The sequence below is a fragment of the Hemibagrus wyckioides genome, linkage group LG23, assembly GCF_019097595.1.
Source record: "Hemibagrus wyckioides isolate EC202008001 linkage group LG23, SWU_Hwy_1.0, whole genome shotgun sequence".
Classification (NCBI taxonomy): domain Eukaryota; kingdom Metazoa; phylum Chordata; class Actinopteri; order Siluriformes; family Bagridae; genus Hemibagrus; species Hemibagrus wyckioides.
The window spans coordinates 10,627,199-10,654,641 of record NC_080732.1 but is presented as its reverse complement, the minus strand read 5'-3'; the positions used below and the strand labels follow the sequence as shown (position 1 = coordinate 10,654,641).

The 27,443-nt window shown below is 42.2% G+C and overlaps 1 protein-coding gene across 2 annotated transcripts; it reads right to left on the bottom strand.

Moving 5' to 3' along the window:
- Positions 1-10,583: 10,583 nt before the first annotated feature.
- Positions 10,584-22,283, bottom strand: LOC131344089 (ADP-ribosyl cyclase/cyclic ADP-ribose hydrolase 1). 2 transcript variants are annotated; one of them, XM_058376049.1, is made up of 10 exons: positions 22,187-22,283; positions 21,403-21,459; positions 20,459-20,582; positions 20,232-20,358; positions 19,582-19,720; positions 19,369-19,451; positions 18,945-19,018; positions 17,303-17,395; positions 16,853-16,935; positions 10,584-12,068 (listed from the first exon to the last, which is right to left on the bottom strand). In XM_058376049.1, exons 2-10 carry the CDS (start codon positions 21,410-21,412, stop codon positions 12,037-12,039), a joined length of 765 nt encoding a protein of 254 aa, XP_058232032.1. In that variant the 5' UTR covers positions 21,413-21,459; positions 22,187-22,283; the 3' UTR covers positions 10,584-12,036. The 2 variants fall into 2 exon arrangements, with proteins under 2 accessions (XP_058232032.1, XP_058232034.1); XM_058376051.1 differs by lacking the exon at positions 22,187-22,283 and having other exon boundaries at positions 21,403-21,547.
- Positions 22,284-27,443: the final 5,160 nt, after the last annotated feature.

Genomic DNA, 27,443 nt, shown 5'->3' with positions numbered 1-27,443 from the left:
AGGTCAGTTGTGAGCTGCGTAATGGTTAATTGAGTTTTTGGGAAGGATGCAACTGACCCCATGAGCAAGTGAGCCGACCTGGAGACGCTACAATAGCTAATGACTAATTGAGATGTATGTTAAGTAATTTATTTCTTTTTGTGTTTCTACATTTTTGTTTAGCTCAGGAAACAGATGCAGTCTCAATATTGTGAACCCTAGATGACAACTCATTGCAGCTAACAGACGGTTGGTTTAGTCTGCTTGTCTTCTCTGTGGCCATGGCTGCAGATTGTCACCAGTTAACTAGGCCTATTCTGAGACTATGTGCTACGCTACAAAAACGCTATCTTCTCCATCAGTGTGCAAAATAACATGCACTTATCACATGTAAAATTACTGTTAATTACTGCTAATGTTATTGCTAATGGAAAGAAACTAGAAGGCCTTTCAAAATCTCAATAGACTGTTGCACTATTTTAAAAAAGTAATAAGGTGTTAATAAAGTAATAAGGTGTCATATTGATTGGACTCCAGTCAATATGACACCTTATTACTTTATTAACACCTTATTTTGTGCAAATGTGAACATGGGCCATACAGCTGGTGTTGTTGCAAAACTGAGAGTGGACAATCTAAAACTGATAGACATTCACTGTATGGCTCACAGACTGGAGCTGGCACTTCTTGGGGTTTTGATAGAGGTGAGCTTAGTGAGTTGTGTAAATGACACCTTGCACTTGATTTGTAAAACCTACCATTTCGACCCAAAGAGCCACAGAGAACTTAAGACAGTTTGTGAAGAACTTGAATCTAGGTTCTACAAACCAAAGCCAGTGAAGATGATAAGAGGAGAAGATGATCTTGTGAGCCAAGCTAGGCAGTATGCAGCTGTTGCCATTTATATGGATGCTGGTATAGGGGAAAAGGTTTTCAATACCCTGAAGGATCTGCAGTTTGTTGCATTTTGTCATTTCCTGGCTGATGAGCTGCAGGAGATAGCAACCTTAAGTCAGACTCTACAGAAGGCAGACCTCATCCTACCAAGTGCTGTTGCTGTGGTTGAGAGCTGTTTGACTAGTCTTGACTACATGAAAACCAACCCTCTCCCACTTGGTATGCTGGAAACTTTCCTTACCCAGTGTCTGGAAAAAGCAAACTCCTGGTGCTCATACCACACCTTTTCAGTGCATTGACTTCAAGCGGCCTGATGACAGAAAACAATTTGAACTATTGTATGGCAACAAGCTGTCAGCACGTGCGTCCGTTTCACCCATCGCGGCACGTACTTCCAGGTTTGTGACATCGTGGTGTGCACTTCCGGGCTCGCGACTTCGCGCCATTTGCGGTCTTCATGGATGGAGTTCTTCCAGGTTCACCCCCCTTCAGCACTATATAAACACGCTGTCTTCATGCCTTCCTCGCCAGATGATCTCTCTGCATTGCTGCGAGTCGTCCTGCCTTTATGCTTGGCTTTTTTCCCCTTGCCATTTCCAGCTGGTTTGTTGGACTGTTCATTTCCACTGTTGTTGGATTATCCTGCTCAGATTTTTGCCTGGCCTTTTCTGTGTGATTACTTTGCTGTGCTTCCTGTTTTTGGATTACCCCACTTGGATTTTGTGTTTAGGATTTCCCTGTAAGGACTATTTATTTTTCTGTGCATATTACTTATTGAACTGTTTTTGGAGTTCCTATTTTCTCTCTGTTTTGTGGCTGCGTATTTTTTGTGTGTTTGGTTTTTGTATGAACTGGCTGAGTTCCTGTGTTTGTTTTCTACTATACATTAAAGACTCTTCACTGCCCCTGTTGTGTCTTGCATTTGGGTCCTATCTGTGCATTCCTGACAGTATCATCTGGCCAGCTATGGACCCAGCAGACATCGCGAACATGCAGCAACTCCTGATCAACCTATCACAGACCTCTTAAGAGCACGAGCGCCGGATCCAGGACCTGGCCACAGCCACCCAAGAACTGATCCGCCATGTATACCAGTCGTCTTCACCTTCCACCCCGGCGGTTCCAGCACCTCCAACCCCTGCAGTGCCTGTACCTGCGCTGGCCCCACCTCGAGAACCTCACCTGCCTCATCCAGAGCGCTTCACCCGGGAGCCTGGAGTCTGTCGATCGTTCCTGATGCAGAGTGCGGTGGTGTTTGAACTGCAGCCCTCTTCGTTTCCCTCAGAGCGCTCTAAGGTGGTCTATGTCATCTCTCTGCTTTCTGGTAAAGCCAAGCTGTGGGCAACCACAGAGTGGGAGCGGCAGTCCATGATCTGTACCTCCTATGACGCCTTCTCAGGGAAGCTACGCAAGGTTTTCGACACCACCATTCCCCAACAAGATGCCATGCAGGTGTTGTTCGAGATGAGCCAGGGCAACCGCTCAGTCATGGAGTTTGCTGTAGATTTCCGCATGGCTGCCATCGATAGTGGGTAGAACGCCACAGCCCTGTACGACGCCTTCTACCGCGGGCTCTCTGCCGAGATCAAGGACGAGCTCGCTGCCCGCGAACTGCCATCAGAGCTGGACGAGCTGATCACCCCGGCCTCCCACATTCGGGAGAGACGAGCTGAGAGGAACCCTCGCCACCCCTCTTCCCAGGGGTCACCACCATGGATGACAGCCTGCACCCTCCCAGCCTCCTCCCAGCCCATGGAGATTGGTCGTTGTCACTTGTCCCCCACGGAGAAGGAGAGGCATAGAGTAAATGGACTTCGCCTTTACTGTGGAGAAGCCGGACATATCGCCGCCTCCTGCCCAGCAAAAGGCAGGGCTCGCCATTGAAGGAGGAGTCAGCGGCGGACCGTTCTGCCCCAGCCTCCTCCAAACCATTGCTGAAGGCCAGCATCACTATTAACGACCAGGTCCATGAGTTAGCCGTGTTTGTGGATTCTGGGGCTGATTCAGAGTTCCTCGATGAAGACCTGGCATGCCAACTGGGTGTCGAGACTGAACCACTACCCTCAGCACTCCAGGTCAGGGCCCTGGATGGACATGTCCTCCACCACGCACACCGCCACACCAAGCCCTTACGTGTGGTGGTTGCTGAGCTCCATCAGGAATGGCTATCCTTCCTAGTAATCCCATCACCTCACGCTCCAGTTATGTTCGGGTTCCCTTGGCTCCGGAAGCACAACCCTCACATCGACTGGACCAGTGGGCGGGTGCTGGACTGGGGTACACACTGTTACGCGCATTGTCTCAGTCCTGCTACTCCGGTCCCAGTTCCGCTCATCGATGAGCCCCTTCCAGACCTCAGTTCAGTTCCCATAGACTACCACGAGTTGGGGATGGTTTTCAGCAAGGCTAGAGCCTCCACGTTACCTCCGCACTGCCCTTATGACTGCGCCATCGATCTCCTGCCTGGCGCCTTACCTCCACGAGGCCGTTTTTACCACCTGACGGCAGCCGAGATGGAAGCCATGAACACGTACATCCATGAGTCCCTTCCTGCTGGTATTATCCGTCCATCCTCATCCCTAGCTGGAGCCGGGTTTTTCTTCGTCGAGAAGAAGGACAAGTCACTCCACCCCTGCATTGATTACCGGGGCCTGAACGCCATCACGGTCAAGAACCGCTACCCCCTTCCACTCATGTCCTCTGCCTTTGAACTCCTCCAGGGGGCCTCCGTGTTTACCAAGCTGGATCTGTGAAATGCCTACCATCTTGTTCACATCAGAGAGGGAGATGAGTGGAAAACCACGCGTGCACACGCCCAGAGAATCCACGGCCACTTCCAGAACAGCAGAGACTCCCGGCGCATGTGGCAGGGCATTCAGGCGATCACCAACTACAGGACAACTTCACCTGCCTGTGACAGTGATGCCTCCCTTCCAGATGCGCTGAACGACTTCTATGCTCGGTTTGAGGCACAGAACAACACAACAGCGAGGAAGACCATCCCTCCTCCTAATGACCAGGTGCTCTGTCTCACCACGGCTGACGTGAAGAGAACTCTATGCAGAGTTAACCCACGGAAGTCTGCTGGACCAGACAACATTCCTGGAAGAGTTCTCAGAGAGTGTGCAGAGCAGCTAGCAGATGTCTTCACTGACATCTTCAACATCTCGCTGAGCAGCTCCTTCATCCCAATGTGCCTCAAGACAATGACAATCGTCCCTGTGCCAAAGAAGTCTACAGTTTCCTGCCTCAATGACTATCGTCCCATCGCACTCACACAAATCGTGATGAAATGCTTCGAGAGGATCGTCATGTGGCACATCAAGTCACAGCTACCACCCTCGCTAGACCCCTTGCAGTTTGCATATCATCCTAACCACTCCATGGACAACGCCATCACCACAATCCTCCATCTGGCCCTCATACACCTGGACTGTAAGGACTCCTACGTTCGAATGCTGTTCATAGATTTCAGTTCAGCATTCAACACAATCATCCCTCAGCAGCTGATTGAGAAGCTGAGTCTGCTGGGCCTGAACACCTCTCTCTGCAACTGGATCCTGGATTTCCTGACTAGGAGACCTCAGTCAGTCCGGATCGGGAACAGTATCTCCAGCATCACCACTCTGAGCACTGGAGCTCCTCAGGGCTGTGTGCTCAGTCCACTGCTGTTCACTCTGCTGACTCACAACTGTGCAGCAATGCACAGCTCCAACCACATCGTCAAGTGCACCGATGACACGACCATGGTGGGTCTCATCAGCAAGAACGACGAGTCAGCATACAGAGAGGAGGTGCAACATCTAACAGCCTGGTGCAGAGCCAACAATCTCTCCCTGAATGTCGACAAGACCAAAGAGATTGTTGTTGACTTCAGCACAGAGTGATCATTCTCCGCTGTTTATCGACGGATCCTCGGTGGAGATCGTCAAGAGCACCAAATTCCTTGGTGTCCATCTGGCGGAGAACTTCACCTGGTCACTCAACACCAGCTCCATCACCAAGAAAGCCCAGCAGCGCCTCTAAATTCTGAGGAGGCTGAGGAAAGCCCATCTCCCTTCCCCCATCCTGACTGTGTTCTACAGAGGGACCATCGAGAGCATCCTGAACAGCTGCATCACTGCCTGGTTTGGGAACTACACCATCTCGGATCGCAAGACCATTCAGCGGACTCTATCACGGACATTTACACTGTACGCTGCATCCGCAAAGCTAACAGCATTGTGGATGACCCCAAACACCCCTCACACACACTCTTCACCCTCCTGCCATCTGGAAAGAGGTACTGGAGCATTCAGGCCCTCACAACCAGACTGTGTAACAGTTTCTTTCCTCAAGCCATCAGGCTCCTCAACAACCAGGACTGAACTGTTCTACACTCTCTCATACACACACACTCACTCAGAACTGAACTGTATACAACTCTCTGTCTCTCTCACACACATATACACACACATTCTTTCTCTTGACTGTGTGGACGCACACACACGCACACACATAATTTATATCGTTCATTACTTATTGCACTACCTCTACCTGTCATCCGCTGCTATAGTTATATTTATGTTTATTTCTATTTGCACTACCTCAACCGCTGCTGTTGTACTTTTGCACAATATTTTTGCACAATATTTTTTTACATCATTTAATTTTATCTTATTTTATTTCACTTACATTCCATTACACATGTTCTTTTCTTTCTTTTTCGGCGCTAAGTGTCCTGTGTTATTTTTGTGTTGTCTTTCTTGTATTTATTGTCTTTTGCACTGTCTTGTCTATGCTCTGTTTGCACCTAGCTGCACACTGTGGTCCTGGTCAAAACCGGGGTCCTGGTCAGCCAACTTGGTGTGGGTTGAATATGCCCACAACTCCCTACCCTCAGCTGCCACTGGCCTCTCGCCCTTCCAAGCCACTTATGGTTATCAACCGCCACTGTTCTCCACCCAGGAACTGGAGGCCTCGGTTCCCTCCACCCTGGCCCTGGTCAGACGGTGTCGACGCATCTGGAGGAATGCTTGTGCAACTTTGCTCAAGACCTCTAGGAGCTATGCTCAGTGGGCCAAACACAAGCGCCGCCCAGCACCTCCTTACCGGGTTGGCCAGTGGGTCTGGCTGTCTACCAGGGACCTGCCCCTGAAGGTCACCTGCCGGAAGCTTGCTCCACACTTTGTCGGCCCGTTCCCTATTTCCAAGGTGCTCAATCCTGTGGTGGTATGACTCAAGCTCCCCAGGGTCCTGCGCATTCATCCTACATTCCACGTATCCAGACTCATGACTGCTCGTTGGCTCGTTTGCCTGGCCTTTTCTGTGTGATTACTTTGCTGTGCTTCCTGTTTTTGGATTACCCCACTTGGATTTTGTGTTTAGGATTTCCCTGTAAGGACTATTTATTTTTCTGTGCATATTACGTATTGAACTGTTTTTGGAGTTCCTATTTTCTCTATGTTTTGTGGCTGTGTATTTTTTTGGGTGTTTGGTTTTTGTATGAACTGGCTGCGTTCCTGTGTTTGTTTTCCACTATACATTAAAGACTCTTCACTGCCCCTGTTGCATCTCGCATTTGGGTCCTATCCATGCATTCCTGACACAAGCAGCTGAAGGTCCTCACTGAATGTTTCAGCTCTGCCAACTGCGAAAGAGCCTTCAGTGCCCAAAAGAGAATAAAATCAGATGTCCGCAGCAGTCTCACATCCTCACGCCTTTCAGACCTGATCCTCATTTCAACAGAAGGCCCAGAGCTTCAGCAGTATGATTCATCAGCTGTGGAGAGGTGGCTGAAGTCAAGTGGCAAGAGAAAGCTATTTGCTAAGAAATGGTAGATTAAATCCAAAAAAAATTAGACAGCTAAAGTATGTTTTGTTTCATTTATTATTATTATTTTGTTCAGTTGCAATTCATGCATGTCATGTAAAAGGTCTGGAGAGTAAAATTAAAAATTTACTAGCCAATGGCAATGGATACCCCAACCCAATCAGCAAATATACCACCACCATGGCAAGGTGAACATAAGTTAGAAGCATGTATTAGACAAACAAAAGCATGGTTTAAACTATTTTCTGTAAATCAGTTTTGCAGGATTCCCCCTCTGGTAGGCACATTCTAGTTATGTGGTACTTCACTGTATAGCAAGCTTCCAACAAAGTTTAGTGGGAGATGCACTGTAGTCTATGCACTACCAGCCATTACAGAAAAATCCACACTGATCCCAAACCTCATCCTGAGCAACCACACTAAACATAACCCTCAAATACTCACTATGGGAGTAGTGCTAACTGGTCAATGAAATGCAAGTACTGGGGTATGGGAAGGGGACACAGTAAATATAAGATTTTTTAAAACATATTGGTGTGATTATTGACTCTGGTCTTTCATTTGAAGCTTACGTAGATAATATCACTAGGGTAGCCTTCTTTCATCTCAGAAATATTGCCAAGATAAGAAATATGATATCACTTCATGATGCAGAAAAACTAGTTCATGCTTTTGTTACCTCTATGTTGGATTACTGTAATGCCTTAGTGTCTGGATGTTCCAGGAGGAGCATAAACAAGCTCCAGTTAGTCCAAAACTCAGCAGCTAGAGTCCAAACTAGAACCAGAAGATATGAACACATCACTCCTATTTTAGCCATACTACATTTGCTCCCAGTCAAATTTCACATTGATTATAATAGCCTATACTGACCTATAAAGCACTAAATGGTCTCACACCGCAGTACCTGAGCGATCTTTTAGTCTTTTATGATCGCCTACTCCGATCAAAGGGTGTGGGTTATTTGGTAGTACCTCAAATAGCAAAGGTTACAGCAGGGGGCAGAGCTTTTTCTTTCAAAGCCCCACAGTAATGGAACAGCCTTCCAATTAGTGTTTGGGATTCAGACACAGTCTCAATGTTTAAGTCTAGGCTGAAGACACATTTGTTTAGTCAAGCTTTTAATGTATAGTTTTCTTACATTAGTTTTCTTTCTAATGTATAGCAGATCTGGAAGGTTCATGGGCATAGAGTGTTTGGTGTACTGGGATGTTTGGATGCTGTCATCTTACCACCCTCACAAGTTGCTCAGGTTTGCTGACTGTGAAGTGGTTGGATGCTTTATGTCCCAGGAAGCCTTCATGTTTGTCACCTTCTGGCCCTCCCTTTTAGTTATGCTGTCATAGCTAGTCTTGCTGGAGTCCCTGCCTGCACTCATTCTATGCACACATAATCTACATTGTCTGTAAACATCACATGATCAGAATCATACTTAATATCTTTCTCTCTCTGTCTTTCTCTGTCAAGCTATACACCCCACTCCTGAGCTCCCAGTGATTGCCAGTTTCCAGTGTGACCACTGCCTCTACCCCTGGTTGGAGTCTCGTCGCTTGGTGGTGCTCACTGATGCTATGGATGGTTCTGTGTGGACAGCCTGTGACCCAGGAGACAGCCATGGACAGAGCCACTTGGGGACTTTCACACCATCACAGATCTGCCATTACATATGTCAGCTTGTGACAACAAAGAATTAGTGTCTATAATAACCTCAGGACATTAATCAGTTACAGTTACATTATTTACGGTTTAGTGTCACCCAAATGAGGATGGGTTCCCTTCTGAGCCTGGTTCCTCTAAAGGTTTCTTCCTCATATCATCTCAGGGAGTGTTTCCTTGCCTCCAATGCCACAGGCTTGCTCATTAGGGATAAAATAAAATAAGGAAAAAATAGTTTAATAATTTAATTTAATAATTTATTTTTATTTCTAGTTATTTAGTTATTTATTTTTATTTTATTTTTTTCCCCTCTCCTTTCTCTGTTTATCTTCTTTTGTAAAGCTGCTTTGAGACAATGGAAAAGTGGAAAGTGTGGCAGAAAACAAATGTTTCTCAACAGCAAGGTAGCGAGTATGTTATTAAAGATATTTCTAGTAATTATTTGAGCAATATTACTCTAGCAGTTCTACCCCGAGATCACCTCATCCCACATTTACAGGATGCAGCTCCCTTCGGGGAACATGAGAGTGATTGCATCCAAGGTCTTACTTTTGCTCAAACTTGGTGGTTAAGGACACTTGGAGCTCTGATTCCAAGTTATGGGGTTGTGCAGGCTCTCGACCAGGTGAGAGACTTGTCTAAATCAATTCAGCAGCTCGCTAATGACACAGCTCTCGCTATTGGCAGCATTTCCAATACTCTGGCCTCACACAAAATGATGATACTGCAGAGCAGCACTAGATTACATTCTTGCTTCACAAGGTGATGCCTGCACAGTTGTTGGACCTGAATGTTGCACAGGTCTGGTTGACCAAATCAAGGACCTGGACAAACTGCGAAAGGATATTAGCACTATATCCATAAAACTGTATAATTTGACCATGGAAAATTCCTAATGGTTCGAAAGCCTGTTTGGCCAGTCACACATAAAGGTAGAATTATACTAATTCTACCTTTATGCTTCCAGGTCATAATAGGTTGCATACAACAGACTACTAATACTCATCACAAAGGCATAGCAATAGCTCAGGTCTAGAACTACTACCCTTAAATCCTAAAGCCTATTACCAGAGTGTAAACTAACAACAAGCTGATAAACTGCTACGTTTCTAAATTGTGAGAGTTATTTAGAACTCTCAAAGCGGGGATTGTAGGAAAACATATTTTGAGGTCACTCTAGTATCTACTGTAACATACATTTCTCTTTGAATAATTATTTACATATTCCAGCTTTCACCAGCAAATGGGGATCAAAGCAAATGGTTCAGGAACTTTGAACCAGCTCACAGTTGGTGGTCAACTCCGAGGATTTCAATGTTGAGTATCACCTCAAGGCTTTTGTATTGTCATACCTTCAAGGCCTGCCCACTCAAAGCCTTTAAAACTGTAAAGCAAGCTTCTTTTCACTGGACTTGGTGACTACAGTACCACCGCAGTGTGTTCTGATCTCTAATAAAACATTCCTGCTGAACACTACTTCCGAGTCCCCTGGTCTGCTTCGGTGAATTCACAACAACACCATCCATCGTCTCATTAGGAGCGTGCCCTGACAGTCATGTATACAAGCACCTACAAACTATTGAGTACCATTTTGAATTGCTGAAAATAAAATTTCAGCAAAATGGACTAGCCTGCTGCATCATTTTTTAACTTTGATTTTCGGGGTTTCTTTGAATTCAGCCCTCTGAAGGTTGATAATTTTCATTTCCATCAAACGATCTGGCATCCTTTTGTTCCTAACACATTACCAAGTCCAAATCTATATACATATCCAGCATGATATTTTTCCCCATTGAGCTCTGTATTGAGGAGTCTATATTCATGGCAGGAGCAAAGTTATGAATATATATATATATATATATATATATATATATATATATATATATATATATATATATATATATATATATATATATTGGTCTATGTATTCCAAATCCATAACAAGAAAGGCTTTCTTGCATTACTAGTTCATTTCAGTATAACATTTGTGTAGTAATTTTTATGCAATATTTTAAACAGTCGATAACAATCAGTAACCAATCATATATAGTGTATATTTATTCAAATATAACCAATGTATAAGCTAAGAAGAATTATCAATTCATAATTCATCAAACAAACAAACCTATGTTTGCAAATTTAACCAAATGTTATTCAGTGTCTGTGTTAATCAGATAAAAACACCACATTTTTAAATACCTTTTTATTTTAATTTCAAATTAAATTTACACATTGTGTGTTACAAATATGAACATAAAACATGAGATGCGCGAGGGGCTGCAAAATATCTAGTTCATTCATTGTTGTGCTTCCGTGACACCGAAGCTCCGCTTTGCAAAGTTAGCAAGTTACAACATTTCGCACTGAATTTAATATGAAATGCTCCAATGCCTTAGAGGACTTCAGATCACTGTGTTAGAACTAGATAAAAGGATGGCCCAAGGTTATTAACAGTTATTCAGCAGAATGACTTGACGTTTTGTTTAATAAAAAGTCTATTTTTGACATCAGAACCCTGAGACCCTGAGAATATTTGACAACGTTAATTTGTTCACCCCAGCATGATTAGAAAGGAGCAAGGAGAATCGAAGCTTAAAGCAGGTTGCTGCAGATGAGAGCTGTACAAAGTGGGTGACACCTATAAGGTAAGCAGTTTTTGCATAGCCTGCTCATGGTGGTAAGGCTACATGATGCTTCTCCAAATTAAGAATGGAGTAACAGTTTTTGATCTCAAAAGAATAAAAAATATGCTTATATAAAATATGAAAAAGATGCTTCTCCAAATTAAGAACGGAGTAAAGGTTTTTGATCTCAAAAGAATAAAAATATATGTTTTACTGTTAAGTGGTCATTGCAGGAAATACAGAAAATATACAGATAAGAGATAGAGAAACATGCTCAGTCTCACATATAATTTGTGGTGCTGAGGAAATGTATTAGCAGGGGGATGCATTGCTAGGTCACTCAAGAGGAATGTAGAGTAGAAAACTGTTTAAAAATAAATAAGTCTAAACTTTTTGTGTCTTTAAGAACTTTCCTTGCTTTGATCCCTACTTTTATTATTTTCTTTTCATTTCCTTGGTGTTGCTCCTAGTTTGGGAACTAAAAGGCTGTTGTAAATTTCCCACTGTGATGAATCAAGTAAGTATCTATCTATCTATCTATCTATCTATCTATCTATCTATCTATCTATCTATCTATCTATCTATCTATCTATCTATCTATCTATCTATCTATCCCACTAGGTCAGTTCCTAGTGGTTTGGCCTACCTACCCTAGAACCACTCATGACACCTGCTATGGGGTACTTTTTATGCCTTGTCTCTGGTCTGACATATCAGGACCACATATAGACCTAGCAATTGGACACTCCAATTTGTTGAATCATCATGCCATTTGCTGGGCACTGGCTCCTTCATTCTGAGTGTTGACCCCCACCCCCACTCTTTTTTTTAAAGGTCTTGTGTTTCATATTGCTAAGTGTGGTGCACAGTGTGATTAGGTCCCCTTGGGTGGGAATGCATGGGTGTTTTGTCCTTGCTTGGCAGATTTCACTTGGGCGGAGGCAACATGCCAATAGATTAAAAAAGTGTGTGAGTGTAAAAAAAACCTCCATATCTGGTCAATAGTGGGTGCATACCCCTCCTGGCCCATCACTTATGTGTGACCTTGTAGAGACAGGTATGGCTGGTATCATGGAGAGGAGTGCATGAGTGCAGGGGCTCCTGTAGATAAAGGAAACATGGAATGAATGAATGGGTTCTAAAAAAGAAACAACGTGTAATTACTTCTTCTTCTTCTTTTTCTTTCGGCTTTTCCCTTCAGAGGTCGCCACAGCGAATCATCTCTCTCCACCTATCCCTATCTTCTGCATCCTCAACACTTGCACCCACTAGCTTCATATCCTCATTTATTACATCCATATACCTCCTCTTTGGCCTTCCTCTTTGCCTCCTTCCTGGCAACTCTATGTCTAACATTCTCCTACCAATATACTCACTCTCCCTCCTCCTAACATGTCCAAACCATCTTAATCTGGCCTTCCTAACTTTGTCCCCCAAACGTCCAGCGTCTGATGTGCTTGTTCCTAATCCTGTCCAACCTTGTCACTCCCAAAGAGAACCTCAACATCTTCAGCTCTGCTACCTCCAGCTCTGCCTCCTGTCTCTTCCTCAGTGACACTGCCTCTAAACCATACAGCATGGCCGGTCTCACCACTGTCTTGTACACCTTCCCCTTGATTCTCGCTGATATTTTTCTATCACACAGAACTCCTGACACCTTTCTCCAGCCATTCCAACCTGCCTGCACTCGCTTCTTTACCTCTCTCCCACACTCTCCATTACTCTGGACTGTTGACCCCAAGTACCTAAACTCCTGTACCTTCTTCACCTCTTCACCCTGTAATTTTATTGTTCCACTTCCCTCTCTTTCATTCACACACATGTACTCAGTCTTACTACAACTGACTTTCATTCCTCTTCTCTCCAGCACAAACCTCCACCTCTCCAGGTTTTCCTCCACCTGCTCCCTGCTCTCACTACAGATCACAATGTCATCTGCAAACATCATTGTCCAAGGAGACTCCTGTCTGACCTCCTCTGTCAACTGGTCCATCACCATAGCAAACAGGAAGGGGCTCAGAGCCGATCCCTGATGCACTCCCATCTCCACTTTGAACTCCTCTGGCTGCCCTACAGCACACCTCACCACTGTCCTGCTCCTCTCATACATGTCCTGCACCACTCTGACATACTTCTCTGCTACTCCTGACTTCCTCATACAGTACCACAGCTCTTCTCTTGGCACCCTGTCATACGCTTTCTCCAAGTCTACAAACACACAGTGCAACTCTCTCTAATCTTATCTACTTTCTGTTTCACAGAGTTCACCTCTTCTACTCTTTTTTCCCTCTGATTTTCCTCATTCATCAGCTCTTCAAAGTACTCCTTCCATCTCCTCTGTACACTCTCCTCACTTGTGAGCACCTTTCCATCTCGATCCCTCTGCCTAGCTAACCTGTACAAATCCTTCTCTCCGTCTCTAGTGTCTAACCTAGTGTACAACTCATCATATGCCCTCTGCTTGGCCTTAGACACCTCCCTCTTCACTCTGCACTGTAACTCCTTGTATTCCATCTATTCTCTTCAGTCCTCTCCATGTCCAACTTCTTCTTGGCTAACCTCTTCCTCTGAATACTATCCTGAACTTCCTCATTCCACCACCAAGTCTCCTTATCTTCTTTCCTCCTTCCAGAAGACACAACCAGCACCTTTCTTCCTGTCTCCCTGATCACTTCTGCTGTAGTTTCCTAGTCATCTGGCAGCACTACCTGACCACCCAGAAGCTCAACTTCTGTCTAAATTCCTCCTTTTTCAGTTTCCACCACTTGGTTTTCTTCTCTATCTCTATCTTTGACCTCTTCTTACAGACCATCAGTCATCCTACACACCACCATCCTATGCTGTCTGGCTACACTCTCTCCCATTACCACTTTACAGTCACTAATCTCTTTCAGACTGCCTCTTCTACATAGGATGTAGTCTATAGGATGTGTGCTCCTACCTCCACTCTTGTAAGTCACTCTATGATCCTCCCTCTTCTGAAAATAAGTGTTAGCCACAGCCATGTCCATCCTTTTAGCAAAGTCCACTACCATCTGTCCTTCAAGGTTCCTTTCCTTAACTCCAAACTTGCCCATCACCTCCTCATCACCTGTGTTCCCCTCACCAACATGTCCATTAAAATCTGCTCCTATCACCACTCTCTCACCCGTGGGAATAGTCTCTACCACCTCATCTAATTCACTTCAGAATCTCTCTTTCTCCTCTAACTCACAACCTACCTGTGGGGCATAACCACTAACAACATTCAACATCACCCCTTCAGTCTCTAACTTCAGACTCATCACCCTATCTGATACTCTCTTCACCTCCAGAACATTCCTCACAAACTCCTCCTTCAGGACCACACCTACCCCATTTCTCTTACTAGCCACACCATAATAAAACAGCTTGAGTCCTGCTCCTGTTCTATGAGCCTTGATACCCTTCCACCTGGTCTCCTGTACACACAGTATATCCACCTTCCTTCTCGTCATCATATCAGCCAGCTCTCTACCTTTCCCACAAGTCCCCTTGTGAAAAAGTGTAGACACTCAAGCATGTGCTTGCCACACTAGAGATTGGCAGGGCAGAGCAATGAGAGCCACGCTCTGGAGGGACTTGAAGTCACCACTTTTGCTGTCTGGATCAGCGGGTGAAGAGAGAAGGCCCCCAGGGGATGCCCCACTGTAGGGCCTATAGCCAATGACAAGCCAATGCCTATGGAACTAGGTCCATCTGGTGGGCCCAACAAATACCAGGCCTTGGCTCAGTGGCTGTATTCTCCACAGAACTCCAAAGGCTCCCATCGCCATGGTAAAATGCAACAGTTGCCAGGTGACTGCCATGCTGGATAGAGCTTAGAGGCTTTTGGCCCTGATGCTGAGCCGCAACCAGGAATGAAGGTGAAACACACCAGTTAATCCAGTGTCTATTGTGTTTCAACATGTGGATTGGGAGGGGTCCTTTAGGAAAGAGCAAAAAAAGGACGACCGCCTAAAGCATTGTTTAGGCCAAGTACGAATGATTGACCAGGGTCACCACCCGGCCAGAGAGGTTCTGTTGGGTGTGGCATGGGATGCAGGGGACAATTCTATTGTCAGAGAAAGCCTAGAGGTGGTGCAGCGAGTCCAGCAAAGGCTCTACAATCGCCCAGCTTAACCTAGAGAGTTTGCTGTGAGAGATTGCGTCCTTCTGCTCCTCCCTGATGCCACCTGCAAGTTCCTGGCCTGCTGGCAAGGCCCCTACACCATAGATGAGCGAGTGGGACCCATCAACTACCGCCTGCAACAAATAGGTAAGTGAGCAGACACTATATCATGTCAACCTTCAGAAAAATTAATAGAGCCTGGTCCTGCTGTGTCTGTTTTTGTTTCCTATGTACCAGACCCCAAAGAGCATATCTTGCTACAAAGAGATCTTACTCCGCCTCAGACCAAGGACTTGACGGATTTGTTAGACAGGTTTGCAGAGGTCTTCACCTCCAGCCCTAGAGTCACCCGCCTCGTACACCACAGCTATCAAGGAGGAGGTAAAGAGACGTGAAGTTGGGGTGCAAAGTGAAGTTTAACATCTTCCATTGCATGTACAGTCACCAGTTCTGAATATTATCGAGGCATTTGGAGTGTTTAGGAGTCGTAAGTCAAAACACATTTTCATGCACCTATTGTAATTGAAAGCCCATCCAGAGTTACTATGTAATCAGACAGCTTACTTTTAGCTGATTGTGGTCCTAGTGCAGGTACGTCTGTCTTGGCAGAATTAAGCAGAATGAAGTTAGCATCCAGTGTCTAATGTACTGAAACATTCCTTAAACAGTTTACTAAGCTGGCATTTTTCATCTGGTTTTGCTCAAACATAAAGATATGTCATCGCCATAATAATGGAGGCTAATACCAGGTTTAACAATAATTTTAACCAGAGGTGACATATATAAGGAACCATTGGGCCTAAAGTAACCTTATGGAACACCAAACTTTATTTTAATAATATTAAATTAATGTTAGCTAGTATGAAAGGTTTTTAGGCCCAATGGTTCTTTATAAAAAGAACAGAACACCAAACTTAATTTTATTAATATTAAAATAATGTTTCTTATGTAATAAGGTTCTTTTTAGGCCCAATGGTTCTTTATATATGTTCTTTTTGAAGTCACCATTTTCCTCTACAAAATAATGATCAGTCAAGTAAGACAAAAGAGGTATGTTTCCATAAATCCAATATCTTCTACCCAATGGTCAAGCAAGACAAGCAACAGTGTACACAACCCTAATCATTAGTGCTGTCTCTGTGCTATGATGACAATTCATGGCCAGATCCTGAATGATACCATGAGGCCATGAATAGTAAATATGAGCATAACTGCTGCACTACATTTTCTAGGATCTTTGGGAGGCTTAATATTGGCCTATATTTTGTACAGCTGCCACACTATTTCCTAATTATATAGGTATGTGAATGTACAGGCATACAGGTGTTCCTAATAAAGTGGATGGTGAGTGTACAGTCAATTGAATTTATCACATTACATTTAGCAATCCACTAAATGAAGGATTAATTTAGTATGGATTTAGGATTTTAATATACTACTAGAAGAGGACTGTACATCACATTCTGTATATATGGTATGTTCAATCAAATAAAATTGCTGATGCTGGAGGTGGCACTATAGAGATAAGGGTCTCTTTTTATCTAAAGGTACAAGTTGCTTTTGGAACAAGTTTGGTAGGAACTCATGGGTTCTTAATCAATGAAGTATCATTAGTGTTGTATATGAGGTTCTGTTAAAAATATGCTCTGTGTGGTTTGGTGCAGTACAAGTTTCAGATATAAGTATTATTATTATGATTGGTTAATCACAGAAACAATCATAGATATAATTGTTAGTTGTCAAAATAAATACTCACCTCTGTCTGTGCAGGACCAGTGGAAACCTCTGGTTTGCAGGACACCTACCAGTGTGAGAATGGATCCCTTGGAACAGGACTCTCTAGAAACATAAAGAGTTTGTTAACTCCAGAAATATGATTTCAGACTTCAACACACAACTGAGTTTTCAGGTTATTTTAAGGAATTCAGAATTAAAACCATTAATTCAGAGCAGCCTGCTTCTCAAGAACTTCTCATGTGATCACGTGTAACTTGAACTAAAGTAATACAGTAAGCAAAACTGGACTGCTGAAAGTCATCAAATGTAGCCTACTACACATAACTTGTCGACTTGTTGGAGCTTTCATTTGACTATTTATTAAAATTATGTGCACTTTTTCGCAAAGACAAGGAGAGATCTAAGAAAATGGGGCAAGAAAATAGATTATACTGCTTTATATTCAATCTACTTTATCATTCACTCTTACACAAAAGGGCCTTCTAAGTTTGGAACAACAATAATGTGGACATGGGACACCATCCTGGGGTTCAGATTGTCCAGCTCTACACTCCCGAACATGCTAGAGGAAATAAAACCACAAAAACAAGTAATGTTATTACAGCAAGAACTGAAGTGAATTTTTTACTGCTACCATGGTTTATGTAATAGAACCTCTTCAGTTAAAATTAGCCTTGCTGTTTTATCTCATTCATTCATTCATTTTATTTACCGTCTGATTATGAGGAACCCCTTATACAATACACACTATATTGCCAAATATTTTGGGATACCCCCCAAATCATTAAATTCAGGTGTTCCAATCACTTAAATAGCCACAGGTGTATAAAATCAAACATCTAGCCATGCAGACCGCTTTTACAAAAGAATGGGTCGTTCTTAGGAGCTCATTGAATTCAAGTGAGGTACTGTGATAGGTTGCCACCTGTGCAATAAGTCCATTCGTGAAAATTTTCTCACTACTAAATATTCCACGGTTAACTGTTAGTGGTATTATAACAAAGTGGAAGCAATTGGGAGCAACAGCAACTCAGCCACAAAGTGGTAGGCCACTTAAAATCACAGAGCAGGGCCAGCACTTGCTGAGGCACACAGTGTGCAAAAGTTGCCAAATTTCTGCAGAATCAATAGCTACAGACCTCCAAACTTCGTATGGCCTTTAGATTAGCTCAAGAACAGTGTGTAGAGAGCTTCATGGAATGGGTCTTCATTGGCTGAGCAGCTGCATCCAAGCTTTACATCACCACATGCAATGCAAAGCATTTGGATGCAGTGGTTTAAAGCACAGCGCCACTGGACTCTATAGAGCAGTGGAGACATGTTCTCTGGAGTGGCAAATCACACTTTTCTGTCTGGCAATCCAATGGATGAGTCTGTGGTTGGTGGTTGCCAGGAGAACGGTACTTGTCTGACTGCATTGTGCTAAGTGTAAAGTTTGGAGGAGGGGGGATTATGGTGTTAGGTTATTCTTCAGAGTTTGGGCTTGGCCCCTTAGTTCCAGTGAAAGGAATTCTTAATGCTTCAGCATACCAAGAAAATTTGGACAATTTCATGCTCCCAACTTTGTGGGAACAGTTTGGGGATGGTCCCTTCCTGTTTCGACATGACTGCGCAACAGTGCTCAAAGCAAGGTCCATAAAGACATGGATGACTGAGTTTGGTGTGGAGGAACTTGACTGGCCTGCACAGAGACCTGACCTCAACCACATAGAACATCTTTGTGATGAATTAGAGCAGGGATTGTGAGCCAGGCCTTCTCATCCACAGTGACCTGTGACCTCACAAATGCACTTCTAGAGGAATGGTCAAAAATTCCTTTAAACACACTCCTAAACCTTGTGGAAAGCCTTCCCAGGAGAGATGCAGCTGCAAAGGGTGGACCAACTCCATATTAAACCCTACGGATTAAGAATGGGAAGTCATTAAAGTTCATGTGCATGTAAAGGCAGACGTCTCAAAACTTTTGGCAATATAGTGTATTACTGGCTATATACAGTCTTGTTTCAAAATAAGTAACATAATCTCAGCAATAAAACTGCCAATGACTAAGACTGTGTGACTTAGATTTGTGTAAACAAATTAACAGCTTTGTATGTCTGTCTATTTCTGACCTGTTCCTGTTGAATGCATTTTCAATAGATCCATTTAAAAGCACTGTAATATTTCCACAGGCTGCTGCAGCAAACTGTAAAAAATAAATAAGGCAGCCATTCAGTTACACAAACAGGGTGACTAAAGTGAATCAGAATACACATATACTTATATTTCCTAAAGTTTGCAGACACTGGGAGTCACGTTCACTTCACAGGAATGAAGAGGCCTAGCCAAAACCTGTTCCAGCATGATAATGCCGTTGCGCGCAAAGAGAGGTGCATTAAAACATGGTTAGCCAAGGTTGGTGAGAAAATTGAGGGATCTGTACAGGGGGATTTTTTTGTTGTTTGTAGTGAACATATGTAAACTATCCACTTTGGCACTATCCTTCAACCACATTGAATTGATTAATTGACTAATAAGTTACTTTAAAAGATTTACATTTTGTGATGCTCCTTTCCACAGTGAGTGTACAGGATGACTCACACACTTTGACCATTCTGGACAAGACTGAAAATCAAAGCCTTTGGAAAAAGAGAGGTTATGTTAAAAAAAAAGGGAGAGAAGTAACATACATAAGTTGGAAGTTTGCAATTTGTTGCAATTACATTTTTAATTAATCATTAATCATCCAAACACATTCTATTACTATACCTCTTTCTCTTTCCTTTTGACCACACCAGATGAGGTCCTTGAACATGAATCCCACCAGTGTATCTTCCAACGTCCAAAAACGTCCTTGTACAGCTAGGTAGCTCTGCATCAGCTCTCGTGTCTTGCTCCACAACAGCAGCTTTTAGATGTTGAACATGGGTAATGCAGTCATTTTAGAATATGGGTGAAATTTATGTGTGTAATGCACCATGGGGCTCATGCTGTGTTTCCTGTAACCAAGCTAAAAGCCCCACTAAACTTACAGTTATGTTGTCTGTCCCTTTGTTTAATTTATACATTGACTGGACAGAGTGAATTCAGTATATTAATGTTTAGTTCATAATACATGACATGTTGTTACCATACACCAGTGATGGCTCAGACTGAATGCAGTAGGAACTGAGTTAGCTAATCCATGTATTGGAAAATGCTTGGCAACGCTCTGAAATATGAAGCAGGACCAAGGATGGTAGACATAATTTTCATAAACGTCAGTAACCACAGAAAAGAGTAGAATTAGTAATCAGATAAATGTGAAAGGTCATATGGGTTTGACAGTAGGTCAGGTAATGAGGCTCTTCAGGAGATTATGAAACAGTTGTGACAATTCTCTCTACACAAGATTTGGCATTTCTAATGGAAATTCTTACTTTGTCACAGGGAAGAGTCTGAGGTGCAGCATGAAACATTGTGTCATAATCTTTCACTGTCACACTGCATGGTGTTCTCTGGACCACTGCTTTCTCAAATTCATACCATATCTCTTCGCATTTATATCTGTATGCACATACACACACAAATTATATATATATATATATATATATATATATATATATTCACACTTCAGATAAAAGAGAGTGCATATGAAAGAACTCACCTAGTACTAGGGTTTACCAGAGTAATGTACTCATAACATCGTCCAATCACAATATGGTTTATGTTCAGTGTAGTCCCAGGGCCTGTGTTTATATCACCAATAAGGATTACAATGATGACCAGTTCTACAAATAAGGCAAAGGAATATGGTCCTTTATATTCGCATCCTTTGAATTGTAATTAAATGCTTAGTTGTATTTGTCTTGATTTTTTGGATCTTTTTGTATTTTCTGCAAAATCTACCACCTTTAAGTCTTCTGAATAAGGGCAGCCACATGTAAATTTAATAACCAATATATAAGTGCAGTAATTCATACAAATTACACTATATGTTTGTGGAAATCTGACAATCACATCTTCAGAGGGAGGCAGTTCAGGAGTGTCTGGACATGGTGCATCCCCCTCTACTGGTTCTGGCTGCTCAGCTCAGGGTTCATTGCACACCTAGTGTGATAGCTGGATGCTGTTCAAAAGTTCTGAATATTGTGGCGATATCCACTTTCAAGTCAGTGAACCTGTCACAAGGCTTTGTCAGTCTGCACGGCACACTCTGCTTTACTGTTTTTATGTGATGTAGGTAGTGATGACATTTGTCTATAATACCGTAGCTATCACAAAAATTTTCAAACTCCATTCTCCATTCTCATCTATGATGGTTCAGTTTCCACATTTCTTAGCTGCTAATTGGAATATTAGTTTTAAATAATGTTAGTTAAGCTTATAAACAAGAGTCCATGTCTGATCTAGGACAAAACATGAAGCATTTAACAAATTTTTATTGTTAAAATAAATCCAAAAGCTAAGTTCACCAAAATTTCTGTCTGGCCAAAGCAAACAGTTTCTTCAAATTAATGTTTTTCATTATTAAAATAGGATAAGACTCAAAGTGCCTGTTCAAACTAAAGCCCGGTTGTTTATGTTTCTGGTCATCACAGGTGTACCTACCTGAAATCATATTGTCTATTTTCTACCTTCCTTTACGGACAAAAGTGTAAGTTACACCTGTGAGGGGAAAAGAAAATTAGCAAATCATTTTTCTTCAATATTCTATAATTTCTTTAATCAGTATGACATGTTTATTCAAACTCTCTGTGCTCTTAAAACAATTAACAATCATGAAAATATTCTCCAATCTATGCAAAACAATTTGGTCACACTAAAAGATTACATATTCATTTCTTATCACGTAACATTGTTTATAAAATCCTCACTGAAAAATGCTTACAGGTATAATCTACACTACAGATTAAATGTATTCATCAGACAGTTCTAAAGTAATATGTATTTTTTAATCTTATTTCATTAAGAAATTTTCTTATGAAGTAAATTCCTGGGATGCTTGAAAAAAGATTATTCTACTTTGATTCTACATGTTAAATGTAACATTCTCTTTGTGTAATACATACCTAATATCTAGATCATCAGAAATTGCAAACTATGCCTTTGGGGAGATATAAAGCCAGTACCATATGCATTTGCATGAATGAGTCTCCATAATCACAAAGACAGTATGCAATATACAAAGGCATTTAGACATAGATTAAGAAAACAATTAAACTTTTAGTCAGGTATTTAAAATATTCATAAGAAAATTATTTCCAAATATGATATGCACTATGAAATTGTATGATCTATGAAACTATAAACCATTCACAATAGAAGCCTCTTAGTCATCAGAATCAATATAGCAAGCCTTGAAGGCAAATCAAAGAAAACCATGCATGCATACCTTCATTGTAAAACTGGGAAAAGTCTTCAAACAACATTCATTTTTATTTATGCTGGAACATAGACCCTGAATGGGCCTGTAAGGGCCTGAAAATGTCACACAGAATCCCATGACTTTAATTACAGTGGGTGGCATCTTCACAAAAGGGAGGGGTTTATGTGGTTTCTTATAAGCATTGAATTTGCATCAGGAAAAATGAATAAAGATAAAGGCTGCATTTTCAAGGCTAATTACTTCTTGCGTTGTCCAATTTTCTTAATTAATAATATTAGTGAGACAATTAGTATACTATATTCCTATTTTTTAAATTAAAGGTTTTCCCTATTATTAATATTAAAATATATGTGGAAAAAATAAAATAAGAATAATTTAAAAAAAAATGTATTTAAATGCATCTCAACAAACCAAAAATAATAGTAATAATAATAATAATAATAATAATAATAAATACAGTTGTAAGCAACAATGATTGGGCCCAAGCAATGGCGCCATCACCACCCAGGCGCACCAGACACAGTGGGCACAGTGGGTACATGCATTTAAAGGGGAAATACCAAAAGGACAAAAGTGACAATTTGGGTACACCCCTCTAATTTCAGCAAATATTTTAGTATATCTTCTCAAAGGACAATACTATAGAACTGAAACTTTTACATTTTATATATTTGATATATTTTAGAGTAGTCAACATGCAGCTTGTATAGCAGTATAGATTTACTGTCCTATGAAAATAACTCAACATACAGACATTATTGTCTAAATAGCTGGCAACAAAATTGAGTACACCCTAACTGATAACAGCTGTACATCATTTAACCATGCAAAGTCACATGTCCTATTCGTCATGTTCAGGTGTTTGTCAGCTTGATAGGACCATACAAATGTGTGTATCTTATATGAGAGCATTTAATATTTGGTGCTTTGAGTACATTTCACTCATACTGACCATTGGATGATCAACATGGCACCTCATTTTAAAGAACTCTCAGAGGATTTAAGAATTAGAATTGTTACTCTCCACAAAGACAGGTTAAGCTACAAGAAGTTTGGTAACACCCTAAAATTGAGTTACAGTACAGTGGCCAGGGTTATATAGAGGTTTTCCAAGATGAGATTCCACTCGGAACAGGCCTCGAAAGGGTCGATCAAAGAAGTCGAGTCCTCGTGCTGTGTGTCAGGTGCAGAAGCTGGCTTTGAAAAGATGCATAAGTCCTGCCAGCATTGCTTTAGAAGTTGCAGAAGCAGGGGGATCAGCTTTTCAGTGCTCATACCATACACCACACACTGCAACAAGTTGGTTTGCATGGCCATCATCCCAGAAGGAAGTATGTCTCCAGACCTACTTGAGCACAAGAACCCTATTGAGCACCTTTGATCTGTGGAAGGTGGAGAAGCGCCATGTGTCTAACATCCAGCAGCTCCATGATATCATTATGGAGGCGTGGAAGAGGATCCCAGCAACAACATGTGCAGCTCTGGTGAATTCCATGCCCAGGAGGATTAAGGCCGTGCTAGATTCATTGCCAGTTATTTAGACAATAATGTCTTTAATGAAATGTGAGGGGTATACTCACTTTTGTGAGACAGAGAGAGAGAGAGAGAGAGAGAGAGAGAGAGAGAGAGAAAGAGAGAGTCACCCAGAAAAGAAGAATTTGTATAAATATTTTATTACAAAATTTATTGCGATGCATTATATATTTATATGTATAATGATATTATGATAATAATATGATAATATATTAATATTAATCTAATATAATATACATCATACTATTTTTCTTTTCCTTAAGTGTATATACATTTTTTGGCTGACTGTATATATAAATTGTGAACATGAAGCCATAGTTAAAAAAATAAATAAAGGGGAAAGAGCTTCATCTAGTGGACATAGTTTAGTACTGCAGGAGTCAGGTTAAAACCATGTCTAGTTAATGGACTGAGAAATGTAAAAATTTGATGTGAGCCTTTTGAGCATCACAAAATCATGAAACTAAGCAAACTTACTTAAAATCAGTCATTCTTTCTATGTAAAATGTTTTGAAACTTTAGGACTTTCCACTTTTAAGATATGAGTGGAATTCCATTGGGTGCGTTTTGCAAACAACTCAAAATAACTGACCTCCTGTGGATTAGACTCAATGACATGCAATGCGAAAGTTGTTATACATGTGTATCAGCTGTGCAGCAAGATTTTCCAGGGGGCGCTGTGATGGGTGTGTGTCATGCCCAGGGCCGAGCCACAGTGGCCTCCTAATGGCCACAGACTCCAACCTGTCTGCTGATTTTCATGAGTTTTTGAGCATGTTAAGACCCCCAAAAGGGCCCGGATGTTTGAAAAAAAAAAGAATAACAATTCTTAGAAGAACAATAGGGCCCTCTGCACTACTAGTGCTTGGGCCCTAATAATAATCCTTAGAAGAACAAGAGGGCCCTCCGCACTACTAGTGCTTTTTTTTTTCCCCCTTAGCGTTTATCCCGCACACTTGCAGGGTCCACTGTTTTTGTAGCAGGTCAATCGACCTGGGTGATTTGGCACAGGTTTTATGCCGGATGCCCTTCCTGTCGCAACCCTCCCATTTTTATCCAGGCTTGGGACTGGAACTGAGAGTCAACTCTTCAGCGGCTGGGGTGGCGCCCTGCCCGGGAATCGAACCCGGGCCGCGGCAATGAGATGGCGGGATCCTGCTACTGGACCACCAGGAGGCCCCGCACTACTAGTGCTTTGGCCCTAATTATCCTAATGAAAACACTACTAGTGCTTGGGCCCTAATTGTAGTAGTAGTAGTAGTACTACTACTACTAGTACTAGTATTAATTTTTTAGGGACAGCAATGCAACTTCAAGGTCATATGGCATGCCAATCTACAAACAGGATATCAGGGACCAGACAAGATCAAAAACAGTGAAGGGGAGTCAAGAACCAGGTTAAACAAACAATGGCAAAATGCTTAGTATAGACAGAACACAGTGGAAACTGATTGAACCCTTCACCAAGAACATAGACAGACAGGGGCGACAGATTGAGATCTACTGAGTAGACTGAGATCTACTCAAATGTAGTCCCCTTTTCCAAGTCTTACAGAGGACAGAAAGGAAAGAATATGTCAACCTCATATCTGCAAGTTCACACGTTCCCTGTCATATATAGAGACTTGCTGCTACATTTACTTGCTGCTTCATAAGCTGTTTATATGTACACATTTTTGTTATACCATAGTTTTTTCCTTACTCACACTACTTACCATCTGCCTATACAGAACTGCTTAATGTGCAATATTCTTACTAAGTTTACATCTTATTGTATATTTTATTTAATTGCATTTTTATTTTATATTGTGTGTTTATGTCACGGATCTGCAGGACTCTGTGATGTCACCACACACCAATCACCTGAGCGCCGCCGGCGCACCTGCTGACAATTGCCCATAGACTATTTAAAGGCCATACTCGTCAGAGACGGTGGCGAGTATTGAAGACTATTTTCAGAGTGCACGTTCGTGATTATGCTCTTTCACTAGTTGTCCTTAGTTTCTCCTGCAGTTGCTAGTTTCTAGGCTTTAAACGCCTTTTCAGTTTGTTTTCTTGTTTTATGTTCAATAAAGCCTCGGTCTGTGTGGGCACAGCAACCCGACTCTCCTGATTCATCCCTTACAACCTCTGACAGTTTATTATACTTTACAGCATTTATTATATGTACAGCCTTTCAGCCCTATTTTTAAATATGTATTTTTGGTTTTAGTTCTTTTATCAGTTATGCTGAATCTAAGACCTTTGCACAAAAATGGCCCCACATGAACTACCTATAGATATATGAAATTACCACTGTCTTCACTCACCCTCCACTAGAAGAGGAAAAAGCCTGACGAGGAGCAGAACATGTGGCGGAGAGAGATGGGGGCTTTTAGCTGGCTTAACGCATATGGTTAATCTGTGCTTTTCCTCTTTGCAGACAGCCTGTGAACAGAAGATCCAACTAAGATGTGCCTGACGACGTTCTCTGGAATACTGCAGACAAGCTGAAAGACTGGTTCCTCTGGACCACAATAGATGCAAAGATCCGGACCTTCTGCCAGCAATGCCCCCAGTACCAGTGTACGGCTTTGCAGAAACCAGCTCTGGCACCTCTAATCCCACTTCCAATAATCACCGTCCCATTTGAACACATAAGTATAGGGACATGAGAAGATACTAGTGATAGACTACGCCACCTGAGGTGGTCCTACTCTGGAAGTCCACCTTCCATAATACTGCAAAAGAGCTCCTCTTAAGCCAGATGGGAATTCCTAAACAAACATTGCACCTGAGGTACCACATCGGCAGATGGCTACTCAAGCCGCAGGAAAAGAACGTGTAGGAAAGGTTAGAGTACCTACATTCAACTACAAAAAAACAGGTAAGTGCCTCTTTGCGTTGTTTGTTGATAGTTTTTTCTCTTAAGAAGCTCCGCTCACACAGACAAACCTACTCCCCATGGCTTGGGCCCTGCATCAGCAAGAGCAACACATTGGCTTTGATCACAGGGCTTGCAGAAAGCAGAGCATGAGATGAGAATTCCCCTGTCTCTCGCCTCTGACTCTAAAGGCTATGTTTTGGACTCCAAAGCTAACTCTGCACTCACTCAGGGTTAAAGCTATTGTTGCACCCTATATCAGGTTATATTCTGTAGGTGCCTGTGGAGTCCAGTCAGCTGGTTATCTTATGTCATCTGCCCTATGAAAAGGCTACACATGCTGTGCATGGCTCAGGCCCTTTGGGGAAATGACCACCACTCTGGCCTGTGCTGTATGGCCTCTCAAGTCTTTGTGTTCTTTGGGGGCCACAGTTGTAAAGAGGTAGACCAGTCACCAAGCAAAGCTTTTGCCTACTGGGTACAAGAAGCCCTCACAGTCCTAGTGTAACATATCTTTGCCCCTAGGTTGCAGGATGCTCATTGGTGATCATCTCTTACCATCTCAGTGTTTTTACTTCTTCCTAGTCACATGCATGACATAAAAAAACACATTTAGACTCCTCATGGTGTGGTTGTATGCAGCCACCCTATCATTTAGTCAAACACAAGTGTTTGTTGTTGGAGATTAAATAAAAACTATAGTTGACATGGGAGTAATCAAGGAGTCAAACAGTGAGTGGAGCCCAGTTGCTTCCTTAGTCCAACAGGTTTGTTCATTATTTTGTGTACTTTAGAAAAGTCAATGTGGTGTCTAAATATGGCACATAAACATCTAAATTTGATGCAAAAAGGGAGGGAGTGTCCTTC